General features: G+C 49.6%; 11 protein-coding genes across 18 annotated transcripts; 4 read left to right on the forward strand and 7 right to left on the reverse strand.

The window, feature by feature from the left end:
* Nucleotides 1–334: 334 nt before the first annotated feature.
* On the reverse strand, nucleotides 335–1,742 carry FVEG_07527 (hypothetical protein). 3 transcript variants are annotated; one of them, XM_018896184.1, is made up of 3 exons: nucleotides 1,632–1,742; nucleotides 897–1,510; nucleotides 397–844 (listed from the first exon to the last, which is right to left on the reverse strand). In XM_018896184.1, exon 2 carries the CDS (start codon nucleotides 1,347–1,349, stop codon nucleotides 1,092–1,094), a length of 258 nt encoding a protein of 85 aa, XP_018753606.1. In that variant the 5' UTR covers nucleotides 1,350–1,510; nucleotides 1,632–1,742; the 3' UTR covers nucleotides 397–844; nucleotides 897–1,091. The 3 variants fall into 3 exon arrangements, with proteins under 3 accessions (XP_018753604.1, XP_018753605.1, XP_018753606.1); XM_018896182.1 differs by having other exon boundaries at nucleotides 335–844; nucleotides 897–1,742; XM_018896183.1 differs by having other exon boundaries at nucleotides 337–1,510.
* Nucleotides 1,743–2,582: 840 nt separating this feature from the next.
* FVEG_07526 (hypothetical protein) lies at nucleotides 2,583–7,270 on the forward strand. Its single transcript, XM_018896181.1, has one exon. The coding sequence runs from the start codon at nucleotides 3,326–3,328 to the stop codon at nucleotides 5,543–5,545; it is 2,220 nt and encodes a 739-aa protein (XP_018753603.1). The 5' UTR covers nucleotides 2,583–3,325; the 3' UTR covers nucleotides 5,546–7,270.
* Nucleotides 2,637–7,567, reverse strand: FVEG_07525 (hypothetical protein). The gene has a single exon (XM_018896180.1). It carries the CDS (start codon nucleotides 7,201–7,203, stop codon nucleotides 5,596–5,598), a length of 1,608 nt encoding a protein of 535 aa, XP_018753602.1. The 5' UTR covers nucleotides 7,204–7,567; the 3' UTR covers nucleotides 2,637–5,595.
* A 231-nt stretch (nucleotides 7,568–7,798) lies between these two features.
* FVEG_07524 (hypothetical protein) lies at nucleotides 7,799–10,184 on the forward strand. Of its 6 annotated transcripts, none has more exons than XM_018896174.1 (4): nucleotides 7,799–8,377; nucleotides 8,434–8,735; nucleotides 8,803–9,552; nucleotides 9,603–10,184. In XM_018896174.1, exons 1-4 carry the CDS (start codon nucleotides 8,260–8,262, stop codon nucleotides 9,951–9,953), a joined length of 1,521 nt encoding a protein of 506 aa, XP_018753596.1. In that variant the 5' UTR covers nucleotides 7,799–8,259; the 3' UTR covers nucleotides 9,954–10,184. The 6 variants fall into 6 exon arrangements, with proteins under 6 accessions (XP_018753596.1, XP_018753601.1, XP_018753597.1 ...); XM_018896179.1 differs by having other exon boundaries at nucleotides 8,810–9,552; XM_018896175.1 differs by having other exon boundaries at nucleotides 7,799–8,735.
* On the reverse strand, nucleotides 10,049–10,624 carry FVEG_16134 (hypothetical protein; the record flags this gene model as incomplete). Its single annotated transcript, XM_018905370.1, has 1 exon — nucleotides 10,049–10,624. The coding sequence occupies one exon, from the start codon at nucleotides 10,622–10,624 to the stop codon at nucleotides 10,049–10,051; it is 576 nt and encodes a 191-aa protein (XP_018753595.1).
* Nucleotides 10,625–11,764: 1,140 nt separating this feature from the next.
* On the forward strand, nucleotides 11,765–12,957 carry FVEG_16133 (hypothetical protein; the record flags this gene model as incomplete). The annotated part of the gene is made up of 2 exons (XM_018905369.1): nucleotides 11,765–12,062; nucleotides 12,110–12,957. 2 exons carry the CDS (start codon nucleotides 11,765–11,767, stop codon nucleotides 12,955–12,957), a joined length of 1,146 nt encoding a protein of 381 aa, XP_018753594.1.
* Nucleotides 12,899–15,181, reverse strand: FVEG_07523 (hypothetical protein). The gene is made up of 9 exons (XM_018896173.1): nucleotides 14,869–15,181; nucleotides 14,663–14,820; nucleotides 14,508–14,612; nucleotides 14,102–14,461; nucleotides 13,863–14,051; nucleotides 13,729–13,815; nucleotides 13,458–13,680; nucleotides 13,307–13,408; nucleotides 12,899–13,257 (listed from the first exon to the last, which is right to left on the reverse strand). The coding sequence occupies exons 1-9, from the start codon at nucleotides 14,967–14,969 to the stop codon at nucleotides 12,996–12,998; spliced, it is 1,587 nt and encodes a 528-aa protein (XP_018753593.1). The 5' UTR covers nucleotides 14,970–15,181; the 3' UTR covers nucleotides 12,899–12,995.
* A 675-nt stretch (nucleotides 15,182–15,856) lies between these two features.
* FVEG_07522 (hypothetical protein) lies at nucleotides 15,857–16,881 on the reverse strand (the record flags this gene model as incomplete). Its single annotated transcript, XM_018896172.1, has 2 exons — nucleotides 15,857–16,683; nucleotides 16,731–16,881. The coding sequence occupies 2 exons, from the start codon at nucleotides 16,879–16,881 to the stop codon at nucleotides 15,857–15,859; spliced, it is 978 nt and encodes a 325-aa protein (XP_018753592.1).
* A 582-nt stretch (nucleotides 16,882–17,463) lies between these two features.
* Nucleotides 17,464–19,375, reverse strand: FVEG_07521 (hypothetical protein; the record flags this gene model as incomplete). Its single annotated transcript, XM_018896171.1, has 3 exons — nucleotides 17,464–18,816; nucleotides 18,868–19,186; nucleotides 19,236–19,375. 3 exons carry the CDS (start codon nucleotides 19,373–19,375, stop codon nucleotides 17,464–17,466), a joined length of 1,812 nt encoding a protein of 603 aa, XP_018753591.1.
* Nucleotides 19,376–20,306: 931 nt separating this feature from the next.
* Nucleotides 20,307–20,737, forward strand: FVEG_07520 (hypothetical protein; the record flags this gene model as incomplete). Its single annotated transcript, XM_018896170.1, has 3 exons — nucleotides 20,307–20,391; nucleotides 20,447–20,544; nucleotides 20,594–20,737. 3 exons carry the CDS (start codon nucleotides 20,307–20,309, stop codon nucleotides 20,735–20,737), a joined length of 327 nt encoding a protein of 108 aa, XP_018753590.1.
* Nucleotides 20,738–21,052: 315 nt separating this feature from the next.
* On the reverse strand, nucleotides 21,053–22,941 carry FVEG_07519 (hypothetical protein). Its single transcript, XM_018896169.1, has 6 exons — nucleotides 22,798–22,941; nucleotides 22,678–22,748; nucleotides 22,496–22,626; nucleotides 22,323–22,445; nucleotides 21,423–22,272; nucleotides 21,053–21,376 (listed from the first exon to the last, which is right to left on the reverse strand). The coding sequence occupies exons 1-6, from the start codon at nucleotides 22,817–22,819 to the stop codon at nucleotides 21,146–21,148; spliced, it is 1,428 nt and encodes a 475-aa protein (XP_018753589.1). The 5' UTR covers nucleotides 22,820–22,941; the 3' UTR covers nucleotides 21,053–21,145.
* Between the last annotated feature and the right edge of the window lie 181 nt (nucleotides 22,942–23,122).

The following is a 23,122-nucleotide window of genomic DNA, read 5'->3' on the forward strand; positions in this document are numbered from 1 at the left end:
AAGAAATTAATACTATTGTAAAGATCTCCACGTCAGCAGTCGATCGCTTATTCCCGTGCTCTATTAATAAGAAGGAGGCCTCTTGTGATCGACGACTTAGTAGACTACCCCTGTTCATCGTCCGCTTATCGGCATCTTCGTGGAGATTATCCTCATAATAGAAAGCACTTTATGACTAGTAACTTCTGAGACGGATATGAAGGGATTTAGAAGCTCAGAAACTGGAACTCAAAAGTAGTGCCGAGGTTTCACAGTAGCAGAATATCACCGGAATTTCAAGCGGGCATATTCCTTGTTGCCTAGAGTACTTTGTCAAGACAGGGTCCTAAGGCATGTTAACAAAGTCAAAATGTCCAATATTGCATCTGCAGCCTTCACGACCGTTTACTTATGGTTCAGGACACATATCTAGTAAACTAATTAAGTGGGAGATCTAAAATAGTTAGTATTCCAGAGCAAATTCAAAAATACGAACTTCAAGATATGTAGCTCCTGGACAGTAACTTCACAATAAAGTGATCACATGGAATGAATTCATTTCGCATGCCCAGACATAGGCAAACACCAAGAAGCGTTAGCAAGTCAACCTCTCCAAAATCCACCTCTGTCCCTGTCGTCCAGCCAAGACGGCGCCTCAGCCATGCTGCAGGATTAGTTGAAATAACCAAACGTCCGAGCGAGGGTGATCACGAGCCCCTTAGCTGCAGATTACCACGGAACGGCGCGCAAGCTGTTAAGAAAAACGGGAAAAAGGCACCCGGGCGGCTGCACTCTTCCTCTTGATCACAGGCCGTTGCACATGTATTTGCTGGCCTGAGATGTGACAGACCAAAACGGCCTCTCCCTAACTTGATGAGGCTAGTGAAGAGGGTTCTTTTGAAGTTGGGTCAACATACCGGTAGTGTACAGTAGTATAAGGGTCTGTGCTGGTGATGTATGCAACTGGGTTGATACTGATTCGCTGAGGTGATTTCAACGGGGATGTGGGTAGGAATAGGGCAGGAGGGTCTTTATTTGCTCGTTGATATGTTGCTGCATCGATCTTCATGATGGCTTGGCCAGTGAGCTATCGAATCGGGAGTTCCTTGGCTTCACTGGCTGATGCAACTGCGTGATGACGGTGACTGTAGTTGCTTCTGTCGTTTGTTGTGATCACAGTGAGTCTGCATTTTGACTCCTATCGACCACAGCCTCAAAGATCTTCGAAAGAACCGACAAGGAATTCCATCCCTCAGCCGGGAGTTGAGGCCAATCGAAACGCCACCATGGCAATTGCAAGCCCGCAGATGGAGGACGTGACCCTCTGAGCGCATTGTAGAGGCTGCTCCAGAGGAACTAATCAAACACATGCCGATTGAGTGTGCTGCACTCCAAGATCTGACCTAGTCAAGCTTGGCCGGATGGTCTGAGGGTGGTCTAGATTGGGTGGTAGAACTTGTTTCAAACGAAACTGGCATGGAAAAGGATAAGCGTTAGATGTCAGGATGGCGTGAGTTCAAGATTGTTGGTTCTAGTTTCAATTAATTAGGGACAGAAACAGAAAAAGGAAGGAAAAAAAGGGCTTGTGGAAATAGCGTCGTTGGGAGTCTGGGTATTGCGATAATATTTGCGGTTTAGGTTTGGTTGCATACCAGTTCCCAGGCCCCAGGGTCGAGATAAGCCCAATATGGAGACTAACTAGCCCACTGATGTGCAGTCAAGGGTTCAGTAGCATTTCGGATGATTGCTGATGAGGGAAAAATGATCTGCAAGATTTTGACTTTCTCTTTTGAATTTCTTGTTGTAGCTTGGCCCATTCGTACTGATGCAAGTTCTTGACATAAGCCACGCATAGACCATGATTCTTGGGTAGAGAGGCGAAGTGGTGTGAATCTTGGCAATGCAACTCTATCTAGGGTCTTGTCTGAGATTGTATTCATTGTCTACAGTGTGTATCTGATGTTGACAAACAGAGGCTTGAGAGGCTCTGGGAGGATGTGGTCATGACGGTTGAATCCGCAAGGGACACAAGGGGAGAATCCCTTTATTCTACGTCATCAAAAGCCAAGTAAAGTAATCAAATCAGACTTTCAGGGTCGCCCTCTTGCCAAGACTCGGCGGCAACGGCACCTGCGCCCCCCTAGAACTACCACTACCACTACCACTACCACTCCCACTCCCACTCCCACTCCCACTTCAACGCCATTCACACTAACGACCATTGGCATACCCCAACTCCCGAGCCCACGGAACTGGTTCACAAAAAAGCAAAAAGTCAGTTTCTGAGTTCCAGCGAGTGCGTGCTAGAGAATGGAGACGGCGCCAGTCTTGTCTTCTGGGTACGAGGGAGCAGCGCTAGCTTTCCATGCCATGCCTGCCTGCCAGGTCCTTTGTCTCTGATCCCCTTCTTAGTGTGCAAGCCACAGGGAGGGCGTTGCATGGGCCAGAAAGACGGGCCCAACTCTATTTTATTTGCTGCAGACTTGCTTTCTGCACTGCACCGGGAGAGACACGCAGCCCCAGGCCCCGGCGACAGGCGACAGGCGACAGGCGATAAGTCAACCAGCTTGTCCCGTTTCAAACCTTGCAGACAGGGATACGACACGAGCGAAGTGGCCATGGCCGTTCCTTTCTTCAGCCCAGCCTCCACCGCCGTCATCTGCTTAAAATGGCGCGTGGCAGCCAAAAAGCCATTCAAGGAAACAAAAAAAAACAAGCCACTCAAGATAACTACCGTAAAAGTAATAAACAAGAGAAGAGGGAAAAAACCACTTGGAGAGAAACGGGCTGATTCAGCGTCTTCTGTGTCAGACACCCTGATCCTGAGCTGAAACTTGACTTTGAGGCTGACGAACTTGTCTTGTCTTGTATTAAACGATCATCACCACCACCATCCTACACCAAAGAGAATAAAACCGTTAGAGCCGAGCTCACTCACTGTACATATACATTGACATACAAGTGTTGACTGTCACTCGTCTATCGACACAGCCTCGTGCCAAAGAGCTTGTTCGAGGGCCAAGAGCCGAGTAAGCAAGGACGGAAGATCGGTAGTTGGGTGTTATTTTTTGATCGTTCCTGTTTGTTGTATGTGTAATCCTCTTTTTTTCACCTGCTTTGCGTAAGGCCATACCAAGACCCAAGACCTCTGCAATAGCTTGAGACACGGACACGACAGGGAAATAAGTACAAGCGGGGAGTGGATTCTAGGTTCTTAACACCGAGAGAGAAGCCTACTTACAACTTACACCACTTCACCTTCACTTCACTTGACCTTTACTTCTCAGCTTCTTCTTCTTCTTCTCCAACCAGGACATGGCAGAACTTCACCCTTCCTCCTCGACAAATGGAAATCATCACACCCCAGGACTATCAGAACAACGCTCGCAAGCGACAGCGTCGCAGTCTTCGCCCTTGTGACGCCTGTCGGAAGCGCAAGACTCGCTGCGTTACAAAGGACGGCGACGACAACTGCGTCCACTGTCAGCTGAGAGCCACGCCGTGTACCTTCCAGCATGATCCTCCGGAGCGACAGGTCGCCAGCGGCAGTGGTAGTGGCAGTAGTGGTGCTATTATTTCCGGCCCAAACTCAAATACATCAATCTCCCTGCAACAGCTGCCGCCGCAGGACGATGTCGCCCATGAGGACCAGAGCCAGACGTCAGCCCGCAGCATGAGCCAGAGCCGGAAAACGTCGCGAGACGATGTCCAGTCTATTCACTCCGTCCCCTCGGTCCAGGCGTTTTTATCTCCTGCTGAGACCAGGACTTCTGCTGATAGCGGGATTCCTCTCGCTCCGCCCTCTGTCATGGTCCCGGAGCTTGGTCCCCTGGACCGCACTATGGGATGCTCGTCGACGCGGTTTGCAGAGCTTTATGGTCTGGGGAGCGATATGGAGCCTATACTAATGCGACATCGACCCTACGATCCTCAGACTCACGAGTTTAGCCTCGACACGCATGCTATTCGACGCGTGCTGGAGAGAGATGACGGTCAGGAGTATCCCTTGACATTTCACATGGCTCGTGATGAAAAGGCAGTTGAAGGCGATCCGACATTTTCTCAAGTTGACGCTATCGAGAGCTGTGTTCGTCCTCACGGCCCAAGTCTCGTTGAGCTCTTCTGGAGACACGTACAACCATGCTATCCCATCCTCTCCAAGGACCCCTTTACCCTTGCCTACAGCCAGTCATACCGACGCATTCCCGCCGCCCTCCTCGGAGCCATCTATCTGTCCGCCATTCGCTGGTGGACCTACGACCCTGAGCTGTCCATCAGAAACCCCCCTGACGCCGCCCTCCTCCGCAGGATGCTACGGTCCGCCATACCAGCATCTTATCACCGCCCAAAGCTCAGTTCCATCCAGGCCGCACTCCTCCTGCTGCAGTGCCAGCCCGAGGACCCCCTCAACCCGGACCACACGTTCCAATGGGGACTCACCTGCCAGGCGCTTGCGATAGGCCAGTGTCTTGGGCTTCACCTCGATGCGAGCAACTGGACTATTCCGCAATGGGAGAGAAATGTTCGCAAGCGGCTCAGCTGGGCGCTATTCATGCAGGATCGCTGGACGGCATTGGCTTACGGACGTCCTGTGCATATTCACGACGATGACTGGACAGTGGGCGATCTTACACCGGGCGATTTTTCTGATTTCGACAGCGAAGGCCACGCACCTGCTTCGGCGTCCGCTTCTGGTTCGGTTTCTAGTTCTGTCTCTGTGTCTGGCTCTGACGATGACCGGAGATCTATTGCTGCGACTGGCATGACGCAGTTTATACAGATGGTGCGGTTGACGCAGATTCTATCCGTTGTCTACTCCAACTTTTACACAGCGCGGACATGTCGTGAGCAAGATACCGTTATTCTGTGGGAGAAAGCCCGGCCGCTCTTCGAGATGTTGACGAACTGGTACCATAGCATTCCGCCGACACTGCAGATGAACGTCGTTTACCAGCGCAAGCTGTGCTTCCACGGATACCTGCACTTCTCCTACTACGGCGTCGTAATGACCCTACTGCGCCGCTTAATACGCTCTACAGCACTCTCACCGCGATGCTCGGACGATCGAGTCCTCTCCAGCATTCGACAGATTGCGCTGCAGACAGCTCAGAGCGCCATATCCTTTGTCATAAGCTTGCGACCCGATCATCTCGAGGCGTTCTGGTACTTCACGTCACCCTACCTCTTCTCGCTCCTTGGCTCCTTCACCACATTACTTCTCGTCACCTCGCTATCATCGCAGGAGCGACATTTCTGGCAGGAGACCCTAAACTCGTATCTCTGGAACCTTCGCATGATGAGCAAAAGCCATCAGCCGATGCAATATGCCGTTAATCGACTGGAGGGGGCTATATTGCGCGGCCTGGAGCATTCTCTCGCGGTTAATCTGAACGAGCCGCTTAATGATAAAGTTAGCCCCATGATGGGCAATTATGGTGCTGATGTTTATGAATATACTGATTTCGGCGACTGGGATCTCGCTGCGGGCGCGTCGGGGCCTTATGATCTCCTCAGCGGTTTGGTCATTCAGCCAACTCCCATGATGCCGCAGAGAGATCTTGGATGAAGGGGGCCGCCGAATGACAAGGAATGCGGCGGAGAGGTTAATAGAAGAAATTAGTCGGCATCTTCGAGGCCATTGTCAGACTCAACTGAGTTGTCCTTGTAGCTCCTCGAATGCCGCATATTAATATCAACTAAATCAACCATACCATCTTCCACAAACCATCCCAATCTGCGCACACCGTCTCGCTCGCCGCTTGCCCAGTTGGACGGTATAGGTAGTCGAAAACTCAGCGCTCGCCCTCCGCAGAAGACCTCGACGAGCTGACCCCTCAAAAAGAGGAAGACTCCATCGACGAGACTGACGTTATCGTGTCGGACTAACTCGGGACCGTCGACAGGTCGGGGGATGTACATGTGGTACTGGTCTGCCCAGAAGTCGTCGAGGGGTGGAAAGTCGGTGATGAGGGCGACGGAGAAAAAGCCGTTTCCCTGCGGGTTAAATTGGAGACGATGGCCTTTACCTGAGCTGTCGGTCTGCAGCATGACGCCAAACGTATGCGCATCACAAGCTGCGACTTTGAAATCTACCATGAGATTATCCTTCCACTCCGCAGAGCCCAGCTCAGGGAAATGAGTCGCCGTTGTGCCGAGGGAGCAGAGATATAAGCTTGGAGCAGCATTGCTAGGCGACACAGGCTTGGAGCATCGCCATATGTAGCTCCTAAACTCTTGAGAGGCATCAATGCGCAGACAGGCGTTTGTGTCTGCCCATAAAACTCTAGTGACACCGAGATCACCTCCCCAGAGCCACTTCTTCTCATCGTCCGCGTAGTCTCCAATCCAGCCAAAGCTGATTCTCTTGTCGGGATCTCCCGCTTTAGGGCACGACTTGGCTGCGTACCAACGGCGTCCGTCGAGGCGGCCATGAGATCCGTCTCTTGGCACACGGAATGGCCCGTATGGTGTGTCAGCGATGCGATACACAGTTCCTGCATTCGGGGCGTGGAAGCGCGAGTACACAAGATACCACTTCCCGTTGGGCAGTGTGAATATCTCTGGACATTCGGGACAGAAGACGTCGTTGGGGGCGTATAGAGGTTCAGGCGCAACGGTCCAGGCTTCGAGATCCGGGGATGTCAACAGTGCGATGCATCCGCGGCTCCAATACGGGCCATTGGCTAGTCGAGTAGCTACGAGCATCCAATATCGACCCTCGGCGCGGTTATAAAAGACAAAGGGATCTCGAAAGTCAATGTCCTCATACTTATCGAGTCCTTTGGGGTGAATTGTGACCGGTGTTGCATCTTTATCAAACTTCGTGCCATGAAGATCCTTTGCTCTGGCACGAAGTATCGTCTGTCGACCATTTTGCGACAGGTTATACCCCGTGTAAAAAATGTTCATGCACTGATCTAGATCAAGCACTGCACATCCCGTCCAAGCACCATCGGCATCTGGATCGGAGCTTGACTCACCAGGCGCCAAGACAGGCTCTGGATCACGCTCCCACTCGATGAGATTTGTTGATCGGAGTCGCGACCATGTTGCTCTTAGACGCTCTGGGTGGTGCTTTGTGGTTGGCGGGGTGTTGAGGTGAAAGACGTGGTATGTATCGTCAATGAGAAGAGGAATGACATCGGCGGAGGCTTGGTAGTGTGATTCGCGGGAGTAGGGACATGTTTCGGGAGGTGGAGTTGGGACAGGGAGTATTGATCGCATAGTCGTGGTGTTGAGAGCGAGTGTGAAGCAGAGTGCTGTGCTGTGCTGTGCTGTGCTGTGCTGTGCTGTATTTGGTGGTGGTTGTGGTTGTGGTTGTGGTGGTGATTATCCAGGTTGGAGCTGTCTGTTAGTTGACCGTGAACGAAATAAAGTGAAGCAACGTCTTAATTATATCCATTTCGGAGACAACCTTTCTTGGCGTTGTCAATCCCCAATGATACCTTGCCTTGCCTTGTCTTAGGGAGTGATAGCTCTTACAGTAGCAGCCGAATGGTCGAAGCTTTTCTCCTCAAGACTCCATTGACGGTACCTGATGGTCAAGGCGTCTATCGAGTGGAAAGTGGGAATAAAGAGAGTCAAGTGGAATGAACCTCTTGGTTTAAAAAAAGAACGATAATCACACAATGCAACCGTGCTCCTGTTTTTTTCGCACCCACGTTTCCCAAATGGTCCCTTTTGAGAAAAGCCCCGGCATCAAGATGGCGCGGCGCTTCCTCAACAGGTAAAGCCTCATGACTCGGGTGAAACTTTATTTCGATGATCCTAACTTTGGCCGGGTTAGCTTGGGTTTCTATCTGAGCCCAATCGTGGGAGTGCCTCAGAGAGCTGTTTCAAGCGAGCTCGGAGCAAGGTTCCAGAAGCAATGGGACTGTTGAGGCAGAGAAAAGGGGGCTTGAAAGATGGCAAGTTACTGAGTGAGAGAGAGAGTGAGTGAGCATAGGCACTCGTGATACTACTCCTCACGCTGAGGCTTGGCCCTGTATCCTGAGCCTTGTCACTGCTGTAACGTTAACTTGAACTCGCAGCTGATTCCTGAATCCATGATCCATTGACTGTTTTAATATCATCGTATCCACTTGCACGGTATCACCGATAACTTGTTTCCCCATATCGTATCTTATTCCAAAACAGAGCTAGTAGACCCAAAAGCCGTTAACCCGCTGGAGAGAAACGAGAACGAAAGGGTCAAACCTCACTTTCTCTACCCCTCCCTTTCAGCCCTGTAAACTTGGGACTCAACGCGCGGCCGTCCGATCCCGCGGAGAAAATAGAAACATGCCGAAAAGCTTCGTCGTCAAGGATCCCTACGTCTGGCTGTGCTGCGGCTTCGCTGCCCTCGGAGCGTGTCTCTACGGCTACGAGGGCGTATACTTTACCGGAGTTTCGACTCTCGGTACGTTTGTTCCATTGTAACTAGAAGTATCATCGTATAGCTAGCTGACCGTCAAGATGTCTTTGTTCGCGACTTTGGAACGCGGGGTGACGATGGCGAGTTCCACATCTCGCCCCAGAATCTAGCTGTCATGACGAGCATGATCAATGTGGGCGAGTTAGTGGGATCATTGCTAGCAGCACCGTTGAACGATCTATTCGGCCGAAAGGGCTCGCTCTTGACCGGCTCCGTTGCCGTGGTCGTTGGTGTTGTAATGCAGCTATCGACAACTTCGAGCCGTGCTATTATCACCGCCGGTAGAGCCGTATCCGGGTTTGGGGTGGGAACCTTTTCGGTAACTTCGCCTCTGTACATGGGAGTAAGTTTTTAAATTCTCCGATTGATCATGTACGATTTGGCTTTACTGATCGTGTGGCTACTTGTAGGAAATAGCGCCGGAGTCTTTGAGAAGTCCCCTTCTCATGTGTTGGCAGCTCGTTTTGTCCGTCTCGCAGATCATCGCTGCTGGTATCAACAGGAGTGTTATCCACAACAACACGAGTTTTGCATATCGATTCCCAATTGGATTCCAACTCATTTTCCCACTGATTCTATTCCTCGGAATTACATGGCTTCCAGAATCGCCGCGCTGGTTGCTCCGCCGTGGGCATCATGACAAAACGATGCGGTCTCTCCGCTTACTTCACCATGAAGACAAGCACTACGACGCTAAACCCGTGATGCAGAACATCGAAGAAGATCTCGAAAAAGAAAGTTCTAGTGAGATTGAAAGCGCGTGGATCCAACTAATCACAGACCCAATTGAACGCCGTAAGGTGATCTACAGCGCCGGCGCCCTGATCGCCCAGCAGATCAACGGGATCCAGTGGTTCTACTACTTTGGCACCATCTTCTCCAAAGCAATTGGTCTCAAGGACCCGTTTCTTATGACCCTTATTGTATTCATCATTCAAGTCTTTGTCGTTCTTGCGGCGGTGTTGCTGGCTAACAAGATTCCGCGCCGACCTCTCTTGCTCATCACCACGGGGATCATGACTATGTCTATCTTTGTGGTTGGATGCTTGGGTATCCCTGGCGGAACTCCAAGCGAAACTGTGGGGAAGGTGATTATAAGTTTTGTGATTATTGAGATTGTCGCCTTCAACTTTGCTTGGGGTCCTCTTGGCTGGACTATCGTAAGTGTTTCGCCCTTTCACCAGTGGTCTTTTTAACACATTCTACTCAGGCTTCGGAAATGGCCGTTGGGAGAAACCGAAACAAAATCTACGCAGTAGCAGTCGCTTCTTTCTGGGTCACAGTCTGGGCTACTGTCTTCACTCTACCATACCTCTACTACTCCGCCAACCTCGGCCCCAAGACAGGCTTCGTCTACACAGGTCTATGCTTCGTCACGTTGAGCTACGTATACTTCTGTGTTGGCGAAGTTACGGGCCGCAGTATAGAGGAGATAAACGGCTTCTTTCGAGATGGCATCCCTGCACGGCATTGGAAAAAGCAGCCATTCGCTGAAGCCCAGAGAGTTCACCGAGTCAACCTCGTCGAGGTACAGGGCCATGAAAAGATAGCGAATCGCTGAGATGAGTTATGAATTATGTGTCTATGAGATCTATACCCTCTTTTGTCTATATGCTGGCCATGAATATACCACTTCTCAAAACGTTCCTGTGCTGTCTATGGTCGACTGTGCCAATACCCTCCATAGCTTCGGTTGTAATATATGGTTTTCATGACTACATTCTCCTTCCCATTATGAATAACCTTCCTGGGCACTTCAATGTACCCTGAATTTGATTGCTTGCGAGACCACGTCTTGTCTCCGCGTCTGTGTCTTGAGCGTGAGTTGGGTTGCTGAATATCGGGACTCGGCAATCGTGGTAAATGCTGAGCCCTACCAAAAAGAGGTTCCAAAGGCTCAGGCTCATAAGTCAAGGTTGTTTCTGGTGCTGCTCGTCCATAGCCCATGCTGTCTCTAGTGAAGCGATCCGTGAAGCCCACGCTTCCCATCCATGTTTCTTGTCGTCCCATATCTGAGTATGGCGACGGTGAAGGTGTGTTGTCTTGAGTTTGCCCATTATAACTTGCTGCGGTGATAGAGTTCGATGGTCTATCGGTGTATGAGGGGGCGTAGGACGCCTGTTGAGTTAACAAAGTTGGGTTTACAGTCTGCATTCTGTGTTGAGGTTGCTGATATTGGTATCGGGGAACTGAGGTATAGTTGTACATAGATCGATCCATATCGCGAGGCATTGCGCTTGAGAAGTAATACTTGATTGGAGTTCAGTTTTTGTTTTGGTATTGCTTCTGGGTCAATATTCTACAGGTGATTGTTGTATATCTATATATGACTGCTTCTGTTCATATATTCTTCAATGCCCTCACCTTCAACAACGCCGCAGTTCCTTTCTTTAGACTGTTCCTGAAACATGAAACAAAAAGTCAACTAACAGCCTCAATCATAAAAGTGCAGATCCATGTCTCAGCAACGAGCCGCTTCTTTGTTCTTTGTTCTCTTGGCAGGATACCAACGGTTTACAGGTGCTGAGGTTGAAGATACTCAAAATAGGCACGGAAGCGTCGCCATAACAAAGAAAAGCTTCTTTGGTGCTTCTGCAGTAGTGATAGATTCATTGTCCATCACTGCTGGCAGTGCTTGAGATGCATCATTCCTCATGGCCACGTAGCTCTGGACTATGCACGCTGCCCTTTCTCTGCGCTGATAACCTTTTATGCCATAAAGGTGCAGTCCAAAAACAATGAATGACCCAATTGGAACATATTTCGCGGTGTCCGTGGCTTGTTTGTGTAGAGTGGCGCTTCACATTGCGTCTGTGACTTCAATTGTGAATATGTTTACTTTGCTTCCAAACCGATAACTCTATCGCATTTATGCTTAACCTTCTCAAAGGGTCATAAGATTTGATAAAACCTGAGGTATTGCAAACTGAACATAATTTATATGGAATCTCGGATAGTAGAAAGAAGAGGCCGCTAGGTGGACGAGATAACTTGTCTAGGGGAAGAAAGAAAACTCAGGACTTTAACCCTAAGTGATAAAAATACTAGGTAAATCTAGCCTAAGCTTAGGGGACCCTTTGCTAAGTTTATTTTGATACCTCATATCAAGGTTCGGTGTTTTCTTGCCCCCTGAGACCTGTATGTTGATCGACCTTATCCCCGAAGCCTCATGCTTCATGTTGCAAATCAAGGCGCCATCGTGAACACTCATGCATCACCACTTCTCTGTATGACCCGAAGACATGAATTAATACGATGAAATGAGGGGATATCCATATCGAAGGGATTGCCCTTATAACGTCCCGAGATCACCCACTTTCTTCCCGCCCTCTGAAAACACCATCATCCCAGGCTGAATATAGCATCATCACGATGCACCTCTTCCTAATAGTTTACACCTTGATCGGGGTAGCCATTGCCCAGAATGTATTCACTACAGGAACTTGTGTGACTGAGCGGGGATGCGACCCCTTTCCTACTGGTTCACTTACACCTCCCACTACGATATCAAACACCATTCAACTAACACTAACACGCATTGTAACCGTCTGTCCTACAGCGACAGTCGTTGTATTCAATAGCACCTCAACCACAACTGGAACTCAGACTGTCAACTCAACTGTGGTCTCTGCTCTGCCTGTCACCCAGACGTCATTTGTCACGACCAATGGTGAGCTAAAGCCCTTTCCAAGAGGACTACGATTCTGACCTGTGTAGTCACCACCACCGATGAGGAATTAGCTACTACTACTATCACTTCGACAAGTACCATGACATTGACAGCTACCATCCGACGCACAACTACTATTCCCGCTACGTCAGGCTTTGTCCCCATCGCTTCTGAACCTGGCTACCTCCCACGACGCCGTAACAAACGTGACGTTGACAAGTTAGCACCGACTGCTAAACCAACCCTGGAAAAGAGATGCTGGCCAGATATCCGATCTATTGTCTGCAACACTACTATCTTCACTTTGACCACCCAGACCATTACCCGGGCTAGATGTCGTCTGCCTCTACCTACTACAACAGTGACGCAGAACGTAACTGTCAACACTGCTACCACGACTGTTACTGCTACAGTTACTAGCACGCGGACTGAGAGTACAACAGTGATGGCTACCGTGGAGAATGTCATTACTTCGACTACTACCTCGACTTGGACTTTCATCACGAGGCCTATCGACACGAATACGACATTCTTTGCGACCACCACTCTAGCTACTGCAACGACATATGCAGCATGTCAAGCGAATAATCTCATTAACTCAGCGAACGGAGGACATTTCATCTGGAACATCAACTACGGCGGTTCACAGAACCAGATTCAAGTGGGGATTCCAGCACGGAATGCTTACGAATGTTGTGTAGCATGCCATCAAACACAAAACTGCATCTGGTCTAACTTCCCCGGATTCTGCGAATTGGTCATTGCAAACTCCTGCAATCCCAACAGCAACTTCAACTCATCATTCATCACTTCACCGGATGTCAGGAGGGGAACGACGATTAGTAATGGTCCTTGTGGATTTATTGCCAATGGGGGAGATATCCCTCTGGTTTAGATTTCTAGTAGAGTGTATATACTTGGGTCAGCTCCTAATTAAACATTTTCCTCCTTGTGCTCAGTCACAGAAGATCTGGCACCAGCCTTGACCATATCGTCCTGCTCGCTTGGAGCGCGGTCGTGAACGTAGCCAAACATGACGTCCATCTCTTCGAGGGTCTTGCCCTTTGTCTCGGGGAGGAAGAAGAAGGCCCAGACGGTGGCGGTGATCATCCAGCATGCGAAGAAGAACCATGTTCCGTAGCCGAAGGACTTGAAGATGTAGGGAAGAGCCTTGGTGATGGCGAATTGGGTGAGCCTATAGGAGTTAGCTATTGTTGTTTAGGAGAAGCATGAAGGCGACTTACCATTGAACGCAGGCTGCGTATGTACCTGTCAAGGTTCGGAGAGCACCAGGGAAGATCTCGGCGGAGACAATCCATGGGATACCGTTGAGACCAAAGGACCAGCTACAAGAGTCAGAATACTGGATTCATCACATTCAATGGGAGAACTTACAACACAGAGTAGATCATGATCATAGCGGTAGCAGCCTTTCCACCAGCGGCAGTCGAAGGAGAGAGCTCCTTGCCCTCAGCAATGATAGTAGCAGGGTGTCCAATCTTGACATAAGCTCCAACGATCCAAAGACAAGCAGAGCACATGGCAGATGAGATGATGGTAGGGTTACGTCGTCCCCACATGTCGATAAGAGCACCGTAGAAGATGATAGATGCAACAGCTACAAAGAGTCAGTAGACGTTTGGCAACGGGGGACTGCTGAACATACCCTTTACAAGACCATAGATACCAGTGTAGAGGGCAACATCGCTAATGCCGAGAGAACCGAAAAGAGTGGGTGAGTAGTAGTTGATGGCTATCGACTGTCAGTTAAGGCCTGTAACGATGCGGCGATCAACTTACCAGCAGCACCAGACATGTTCTGCAGCGCAAAAGAGCAGAAAACAAGCAGAACACGGTTTCGCATTCCCTTCTTGGTAAGTTCAGACACAGCACCTCGGAAAAGAGCCCAAGGTCCGGTACCAAACCTGCTAGCAACGAGGGCTTCATCCGCAAGACGCTTTCGAATCATGTCAAGATCCTCTTGAAGATCTATCCCATAATTAGCACCAAGCTCTTACCCCATAACAAGCAAAACTTACACTTGTGATCACGAGGAATCTTTCGCAGACTCTCAAGCGCCTTGGTAGCATCCTCCTCACGATTCTTGCGCATCAACCACAATGGACTCTCATGCAGGAAGAAGCCACCGACGAAGAGGATAGCAGCGGGCGCGATCTGCACAGCCATGGGGACTCGCCATGCTGCGGCGGAAGAAGGGTTCATGTTCTGGTTGATGCCATAGTTGATCCAGAAGCCGATCAGAGAACCCGTTTGGTATGTGACCTCGAAGAGACCGGTGAGGATACCGCGGATAGAAACGATGGACAGTTCGGCGATGTAGCTGGGGACTGTGGCGGTGATGGCACCGCATGCGATACCGGTGAGAGCGCGGCCAGCGTCTGGGGATGTTAGACAGCGGCTGAGATGAGTTGGAAATTGACTTACAGATATAAGATAGTTGGTGAGTAGCAGCAGTCATGAGAATAGCACCGATGAGGAACACAACAACATTGGCCTGAAGAGCCCACTTGCGACCAATCTTTTCAGTAACTTCAAATCTGTCAGCAATTGTCCTTGGCCCAACAGATGGAAAATCATACTCAAAAAGCAAATGATAGCACCAAAGAAAGCACCAGCTTGGAAGGTAGCAGTGATGTTACTCGAGATATCAGCCGAGTCCTCGGGCTTGATGTTGAAGTCACGCTTGAAGCTATCGCGAGCAATGGTGGTGCCGATAAAAGCAGAATCATAACCGAACCTGGAACCTGTTAGTATTGAAACTTCCTCTTTCAGTGAGTAAACTTACAGCAGTGATCCTGTAGCAATAACAGCCGCCTCAGTGTACAGTCGCCAATTGTACACCTCCTTTGGCGTAGGCCTATCTTCCACAGCGCGAAAGCCACCCATATTGTCTAATCTTTATCTTCTGATAAATGAAGCTTGTAAAAATGGGAAGTGAAGAACTGCTGTGTTGCATGTAAATCCTTCATCCCCCGCAGGAAGGCCCCCTCGGATATATAGCTTATCCCATCGTCAATCCGGGGGGCGTGGGGAAAGCAGAGGAATAATCCGGGGATGGGTGTGGAGAAGACGAGGGTGAGGTCATTCCAACTCCTTTCGCATGAGGAATAAAGAAGTGGCAGGGGTTTTCGTAATTCATCATGAGTCAGTTGAGATTTTGTTTGGAGAAGCATCCGACACGCGAGCCGATGCGACGACGAGAGGCGATTGGTTCTTGGGTCATGCGGGGATGCTTGGCTAACAAGACTGGTAATTTAGGCGAAGCATGTACCGAGTTTTCCAAGGCATCATATGACCTTGTTCCATGTTTGAGCGAAAACTAATGTCGGAATGGATTCATTATCAGTCAGAGAATTGTTCTTAGCTGAATTGACCATGGCCTGATGGTTGATATCCGACTCGCAACTCGGTTCATAGCGGAATATTCATGATAATTACCAGACTAACAATCCCGACCCTTTGATCCGGAATAAGAGCTGGTAGTGATATCAAGCAGAAGAAAATCAGAGCCCAAGAGCTTCGTGTCTTTGTATGAGATAGTTGAAATTCGCCAAATGTGATGTTTCAGTCATCTCAGACTTGTGATTTCCATGTTGATGTTGGCCATCTTGTACACCGTGCCTCCTATTGTGAGGTCCATGCGACTGAATAGCCGAGTATGCGATCTCATTGTGTACTATTAAAACTTGACATGGAAAAGTAATTGAATATTCTTGAATTCTTTCTTTTACATGCCTTTACGTTGAATCACATTATTTCGCCCCAAACACCTTCTAGATATTCTCTGCCCTCTTGCCAAGACCCTTCTCAACAGCCGACAGAGGCTCAACAACCTTGTAAATCCACTCCTGCTTACTCTCGTCGCTATACTTGGGATAAGGCCGTCTGCAATGGCAGCTCTCAAGAGGATATCCGTGGAGCTTAGCAACAATCCACTTGGTACCGTTGATACCGCCCTTGGCAAATCCCCATTCCATCTTTGCCAGCTCAAGCTGTGCGGCTTCAGCCTCTTTTGTCTTGCCAGCCTTGTACAAATCGTAGATCTGCAGACAGGTCTTGGGATACAAGTTCGCGACACCGGTGATGGTGCCTGTGCCTCCGACAGAGAGGGCGGGAACGAGCCAGTCGCTCTGTCCAGCGAGAGCAAAGAACTCTTCGGGCTTGAACTGAGCTGCTATGCGAGCAACCTTTGCGATACCGCCACATGTCAACTTGACGCCGACAATGTTGGGGTGCTGGCCCAGGCGCTCGAGCATCTCAGAGTTGACGTCAAGGCCAGCGACGACGCCAGGGAAGTTGTAGATAACCACAGGAACTGGGCTAGCCTCGGCAAGCTCCTCAAAGAAAGCCACGATGGCGTCTTGTGTCATAGCGAAGTGGAAGTAGCTGGGAGTCAGAACAAGGACAAAGTCGGCGCCGGCTTCTTTGGCGAGCTTTGTCTCGTTAATGGCATCTCGTGTGGTTTGTGATGAGGTACCCAATGTGATTGTGATATCGGGACGGCCGAGGGAGACTGCAATCTCTCGAGTGGTTCGGACGAGCTGCGACTTTTCGGCGGCCGAGAGTGTGACGGCCTCTCCGTTTGTTCCAGCAATAACGACTACAGTCTGTTAGTTTGGTCCATGTGAAACATTTGTTTGAACATACTTCCGTCGAGACCAGAGCTTATCAAGAACTCGATATGCTTCTTCTGGACGTCCCAGTCGATCTCTTGGTTGGCATCGTTGGCAAACCAAGTCAGGGAGGGAACGTGAATTCCGCCAGGGAATGACTTGCTTGGTGTCGCGATTGAGCCCATTGTGAATAATTGAGATTAGGTGTTGAGATACTGCTGTTCAGATCACAAGATTTTGGAATGAAGAATGAAGAACATGAACGGAGGAGGAGATCAATCGTCTCAAGATTAATTGGGAGGGTTTTGTTCCACACTTCGACATTGTGGGGATATTCGTTCTGCCCCCATCGGATCCATGGGTATCATGCCACGTCCCATGCGGGGATCGATGCAATTCATGACCATGATGGTTTGTCGGTTTGTCCAAGTGCATCCCCAGCTTCATCCACATTTAGCATCATGCGGGGAAGTTGGGGACAGCCACATCCGATCGGCTCGACGAGTGTGAGTGGGGCATCGAGCCGAGCGTCAACTTGAACTGTTGAAGAACAAGAGAAGAGAAGCTATCCATGCCAAGTCGCATTATTAGTGGCATGAGCCTTGGGAACTAGTTCGTCCCGACATGTCGGATGCATATGCGAAGCTAACTAAATGGTGGTTGGAATTGCAGAAAGGTTGGTGAGCGACCATCGGTGGTAATTATTGGCGATGCTCCGTGCTCCTCTGAAAAGCAAGCCGTTAGAAGCCGACCATGTCTCAAACAACTCAGACTATGGCAAAGCATGAGTTGAAAACTGCATGCATCACGGCCCGGATATCCATTCGTGCCTTGGCAGCATCTTGTCGAGCTTGAACCTCTTCCAACACTTGCGCCGTGATGCGTGCGTTGCCAGCAACCTTCTCCATTCTAAGAATCTGAGTCTTTATCCACGCCTTTTCGTTGGCGTCTTGCTCTTCAACTCCTAGCATCAGCAGCGGCCATAGCATGTTGACGGGAAGCGTATCCTCAGGGTCCAAGTCCGCCACAATTTGTCTAGCGAGATTTCGGATCTGGTCCAATGCCTCAGACGCCTCTTTTGTCAAGGGAAGATTCTTGTAGGCAACGCGGTGAAGGTGGACTTTGCTAGCGTAATAGTTCGAGAGGTACGTTCGAAATGCTCGCGTGATGACAAAGGCTAGATGCTTCGAGACGTGAGGCTCCTTTAGCTTGCCTGCCACAGCAAAGTCCATCAATGGTGGGCGGTGTTCGTATAGTGTTCGCAAATCAGCCGCTATGACCGTACCGATGTTCATGACTTCGATTTCATCTTCGACCGTCCCTCGAGAACGATGCCAGGGGTCTATCTTGGATATCCTCCCCATGAAGCTTTGGACTTTCTGGTAGAACACAACGCCAGGTTGATACAGCACTTGAAACAATACGTCCTCAATGTCTTCAGCGGGATCCTTCGAAACTTCTTCAGGCTCACCATCGAAACTCGCGGGTGATGCTTCTACCAAAAGAACTTCGTCGTCCTTAGTGAGGAAAAGGCCAGAGCCACCAGCCGTTACCGCCCGACCATCGAGAAGTCGAATCCAAAGAAGCAACTGCTTCTCTACCGCTGTGAGACCGTGCTTATTACTACTTTGGAAGAGCGTATATGCGCGCTTGAGGTTTGAGTGCGCAGCGTCGAGTCGACTCTCCAAGATATCGATATAACTGAGAAAGAATAACGCTGCGAGAAGGTATTCGCGTGCAGGGCTGTGTTCCGACATTGATGTGCCATCATGGCTCGCGACCTCGGTCACGCCTCGCTGATAATGATCCTCGTCACTCATGGTCCAATTCCCATCACGTCGAGAAAGAAGTAGATTCGAAAAGGCCATGATCGCATGTCGCACCATGGGAGAAATTCTTGCCATTTCAACAACAGCTTGTCGCATGGACACCCACTTCTTCTGAGTCTCGACCTCAGCGATGATGGGGGGGTTGACTGAGCTGGCGAAGAATTCCACCAACTTAGTGCTTGCATCCGTAGTATCTTGGTCCCGACTCCCGGTGCTTTGTGTGAGTGAGGGCGCCGGAAGGGGTGCTGCAAAGGCTGTCCTGTCTGGAAATGTGATTTGCGATTGGGCCGCCTTTTAGTGTCAGTACCGCCTGCATTCGTGTAGTCAATAGTTTCGTCTTACCAACATGTTTGTTTCCAACCCCTGATGTTGCTGTGTCTCTGGTGAAGCGTTTTGCCAAAAATCGCCGTAGTCCCACATGAAACTTGCATAATCGAAGACTTCATCAACTGCGTTTCCTGGTTGAAACACTGAGCTTCCCGGCGATGTGTCGAAATTTGGTGATGGGTGCTGCTCGATAGATTGATCATGGACTTCGGTGGAAGGCGCTTGTCTTCTTTGAACTCCTGATCGTTGCTGGGGTCGCCATTTGCACTCCATGTTCAGCCTCTCGCAATGAGAGCATCGTGGTCTTTGCTCATCGCACTTGACTTTTCTCCTCCTTTGGACGAATTAGATGCTTCATCTGTTGATGTTTTGTTTATACATACTTGCATGTTAAACATCCCTCGCGTGAGCGGATCTGTCGTCGTGCCGAGGTCGCAGGCCTTGTATTTGATGGGCTGTGAGTTTGAGGAGATACACCGCTTGGAAGGCGAGGAATGAGAGGTCGCCCACTGTTCATGTCCATTATAAAGTCTCGCCGCTGAAGTCATAAGCGGTCAATGATGCTATAATGGCTGATCAGGCCGATTAAAGTTGATGTATAATGCAAGATGAGGAACCTAAATCCGTCACCTGACGCGGAAGAGCTCCGTTTGCATTGGCATTGGCATTTGCGGGGCGCCTTCCAGAAGATCAGGAACCCGTGTCTATGATACGTCTGGGGTGACAACAAGAAGCAGCTCTACATGCACATCTTTCCCAAGAATAAAGAGCTAACAAGTTATTGTCAATCTGAATGTGAGGGGAATTCAAATTATCCATCAACTATAACTTTTATTAATGGTTTATCTGCATATTTTGAACTTTCCGCCCTCTTTCGCGCCAAGTGACAAGTTTGATGACAGTGGGTGGATCTGCGAAGTCAATTCTGGCACCCTTGGCGGGTGAGGCCCAAGCTGTCGGGACAGCCTATAACTTAGACTCGATACGATGGGGCTCAGAAACGGGTTGGTGATATAAAGGGATTATTAAAATGAACCATCGCCGCTGAAGTATTTAATTTCACTGGTACTGCTATTACAAGGTCTATAGGGATAGTCAAGTGCCTAAACCACTACTTTGTGACCACTACTAAATGCCTTGCGTCGCCGTGGAGCAGTTTGACTTACACTGAGTGACCGAGTTTATCGAAACCCAATAACAACAACCTTTACGACTCGTTCCTTCTGTCGCACAAATACAACAGCGATGAATAATAAGTTCACATGAATCTATAACTCAATGTGCTTCCATTTGACGTCAGGCTTCAAATGAAAAGTTAAAAACCACTTGACCTTTTCATTTCGCCATAACTTCGTCTTCTAACTCAACCACCTATTTATCCTCATTTACCAACACAACCTTCCATTTCTATCAACGTATCCTAACAAGAACTGAACCACTTCAAACCGTTCACCATGCCGACTCAAGAAGTGCTTAGCCAGTGGGAAGCTTCTTCCCCGACTATCAAAAGCGAAGGCCCCCTTCAAGGCACAACTAACCGTTCGTCTCCGTCAACATCACCTTTGTTCATCCAACTAACGTCACTCTTTTCAAGCTCCTCAGTCCTTGGTTTCTAAGCACGAGTGCTTTGCCATACCACTCAACGTGGAAGTACGCCCGACTTGTGACGATGGACGTCTTGCGCTCGATCAGGTATTACAACCCAAAGGCTTCCAGACGAAAGACTAAAGGGTTTCAACAGGATCGCGTTCGCAATAGTGGTGCTCGTACGCCCGGCTCTATCCACGCCGACATCGTCGCACAGATAGAAGCGAAGCGAGAGCGAAAGGCCTCGGCGGAAGCAGAGAAGGAGAAGAAGAACGCTGAGGTTGAGAAGTCAACATAAGAACATCACTGCAGTGCGTACTCCTCGATGTCGTGTTTGCTGTCGAAAAGGGACTCGGTAGTGTGGAGTCTACGATTCCCTTGGTGGTTGATCATGGGTTACGAATGGAGTCTGACGTCCTGTTCGTAAAACGTTGCTCGGAATAGGCTTTTTTTTCGTCATTGTCAATCTGATCTGTATCTTTGGTGTCATCTGATTACGGATAGTCCTTAAACATGTGCATGTTAACTAAATCAGGGGAAACTTGAATAAGGGCAGAAACAGAACCCCAGCAGTCTGCCAGTATCCCAACTGGAGAGCAGTGAAGAGACAATATCCTTGGAAATTGATATATGTTTTCTATTATGTCTTTTGTACGTCTAAGCATCTATCATCATATCAACAAAAATGTATTCCTACTTGCCCCTTCTAATGACCCTGAGACAGGTTCACAACGGCCCATTTTCCGTTCCACGCCCACTTTCGAGCACCAGAATCACCACCGCCGCCCTCAAGTTGCCTCAACTCCTCATCCTTACCTTCCGGAAGACCAACGACAACATCAGCCTTGCACGTTCGCAAAGACAAGACGTTGACGCCCGATGAGGGACCCATGGGTCCGAGAGCCTCGATGAATGATGTGGTAGCGGGCCAAGCAGCCTGTCACAAGTCAGCATTGATTTCAAACAAGATGGTGGTTACTTACATCAGCGGTGAGCTTGCGGTAGTTTAGATCACCCTTAAAGATGACAAGCTCGGACTCCTTGAGCTCCTCGTGTAACTCGGTGTTCTCAGCGGGTAGTCGCCAGAAGCTACCGCCATAAGTCCAGTATCGGTTAGGTCGGAGCATAAGCTGTCCCTCAGCGTGGAATGTAGCCCACTCCTGGAAAAGGAATTTGAGATCCTTCTCGCCCTCCTCAGACAGGGGCTCAGGCTTCTTACCCTGAAGTTCCTCATCCTCTGATGGTGTGTCATATAGAGCGCGGGGGTTGGCGACGGCGTTCAACAAGCCGCTGAAGTCGCTGGGCACAACGTCGGAGACGAACCAGGGAATAGATTTGGGTCGCAGGACGACTTGCGTAGCGAGACCAGCTGAGAGAAGGTACCCGGCCAGAATCATATCGACATACAACTCAAAACCAGCATTGTCGAGAACGATATCAACGCGGCGCTCCTTCTTGCCTTCAGCCTGCGCCTTCTTAAGAATATCAAACGCCTTAGGGAGATCATTGACGAGGATGTTCTTCTCAGCCGCCTTACGAGCCGAGGAACCCTGAAGTTTCTGGATATCCTCATAGGTCAAATTTGTCAGCAGTGACAAGTCTGTAGCGTTTCCCCAAAGGCAAATCTCAAACATCTCCTGGAACAGAGTCTTCTCAGCCTCAGGATCGTGCGTTGAGTCCTTATCAGCGCGGAGCTGCTCGACTAATTGCCTATAGTTGCTAGCGAGCTCGAGAACGGCGGGTCTTGATGATCGGAATGTGTCCATCTTCTGTCGGGCGAAAAGATCGTAGGATCTCCAGTGTTCGGTCATGCGGAATATGGCCGCGATGCGTCTGCATACTGTGAGCGGCGCATTCTGGGGGATCTTGTCGCATGGACTTACCTGTATAGGTAGCATTCAGAGAACAGCCATGGTACATCGTACCAGTGAGCATCGGGGCCAAGAGCCTCGAGCTCCTTGTTATATGTCTCGATCTCTTCCGTGAATCCATCGTCGGGGAGTGGACTGCGCCGTCAGTTGTGGAATTCTTTCGTACTTGAGGCGGGATATCGAACCTGAGCTTTCGGTCGTGCTCAACCTCGTACTTGAGATTGGCGAGTTGCTCGATAATCTTCTTGCCCTCGGCTAGTTTCTCGGGGTCGCTGGTCTTGGTAACGGCACGGTAGACATCGTCAATTCCTTGGGTCTACTCGACAGTCAGCGAATTTCTCCTAGCAGATACATCCAGAAGTCTTACCAGAATGACAGGCCATCGCCTCTTGACGGATTCACTCGCGAACGAAGTAGGATCGCTCGTTTTGTATTGGGCTGTCGACGGAGTCAGTCGCGTTCGAGGGTAGAGTCGAGTAGCACATACGGGTCTTGGTATCGTGCTCCATTATCTCGTTCGCACAAGTATTCTACAACGAAGAGGAGAGGGAATCAGTTCTCTGCTGATCGGTCTTAAAGATCTTCAGGGAGCAATTATTTAAAGGTCTGGTCCGCCATCATGGAAGCGGAGGGGTACGCGGGGCACTTTTTTTGGTGGGGTTCAACAGGAACAGTCTCGAATCTGACGTCAGGAACAATTTTGAATGCCGAGCTGGTCGGAAAACACCATGAGAGGCTAGACCTGACTACTGAGGCTTGAAGGGGCTGTCTAATTGCCTGATTAGGAAATAAAATCATGAATAAGTAGCTGA

This window comes from Fusarium verticillioides, chromosome 8, assembly GCF_000149555.1.
Source record: "Fusarium verticillioides 7600 chromosome 8, whole genome shotgun sequence".
NCBI lineage: Eukaryota > Fungi > Ascomycota > Sordariomycetes > Hypocreales > Nectriaceae > Fusarium > Fusarium verticillioides.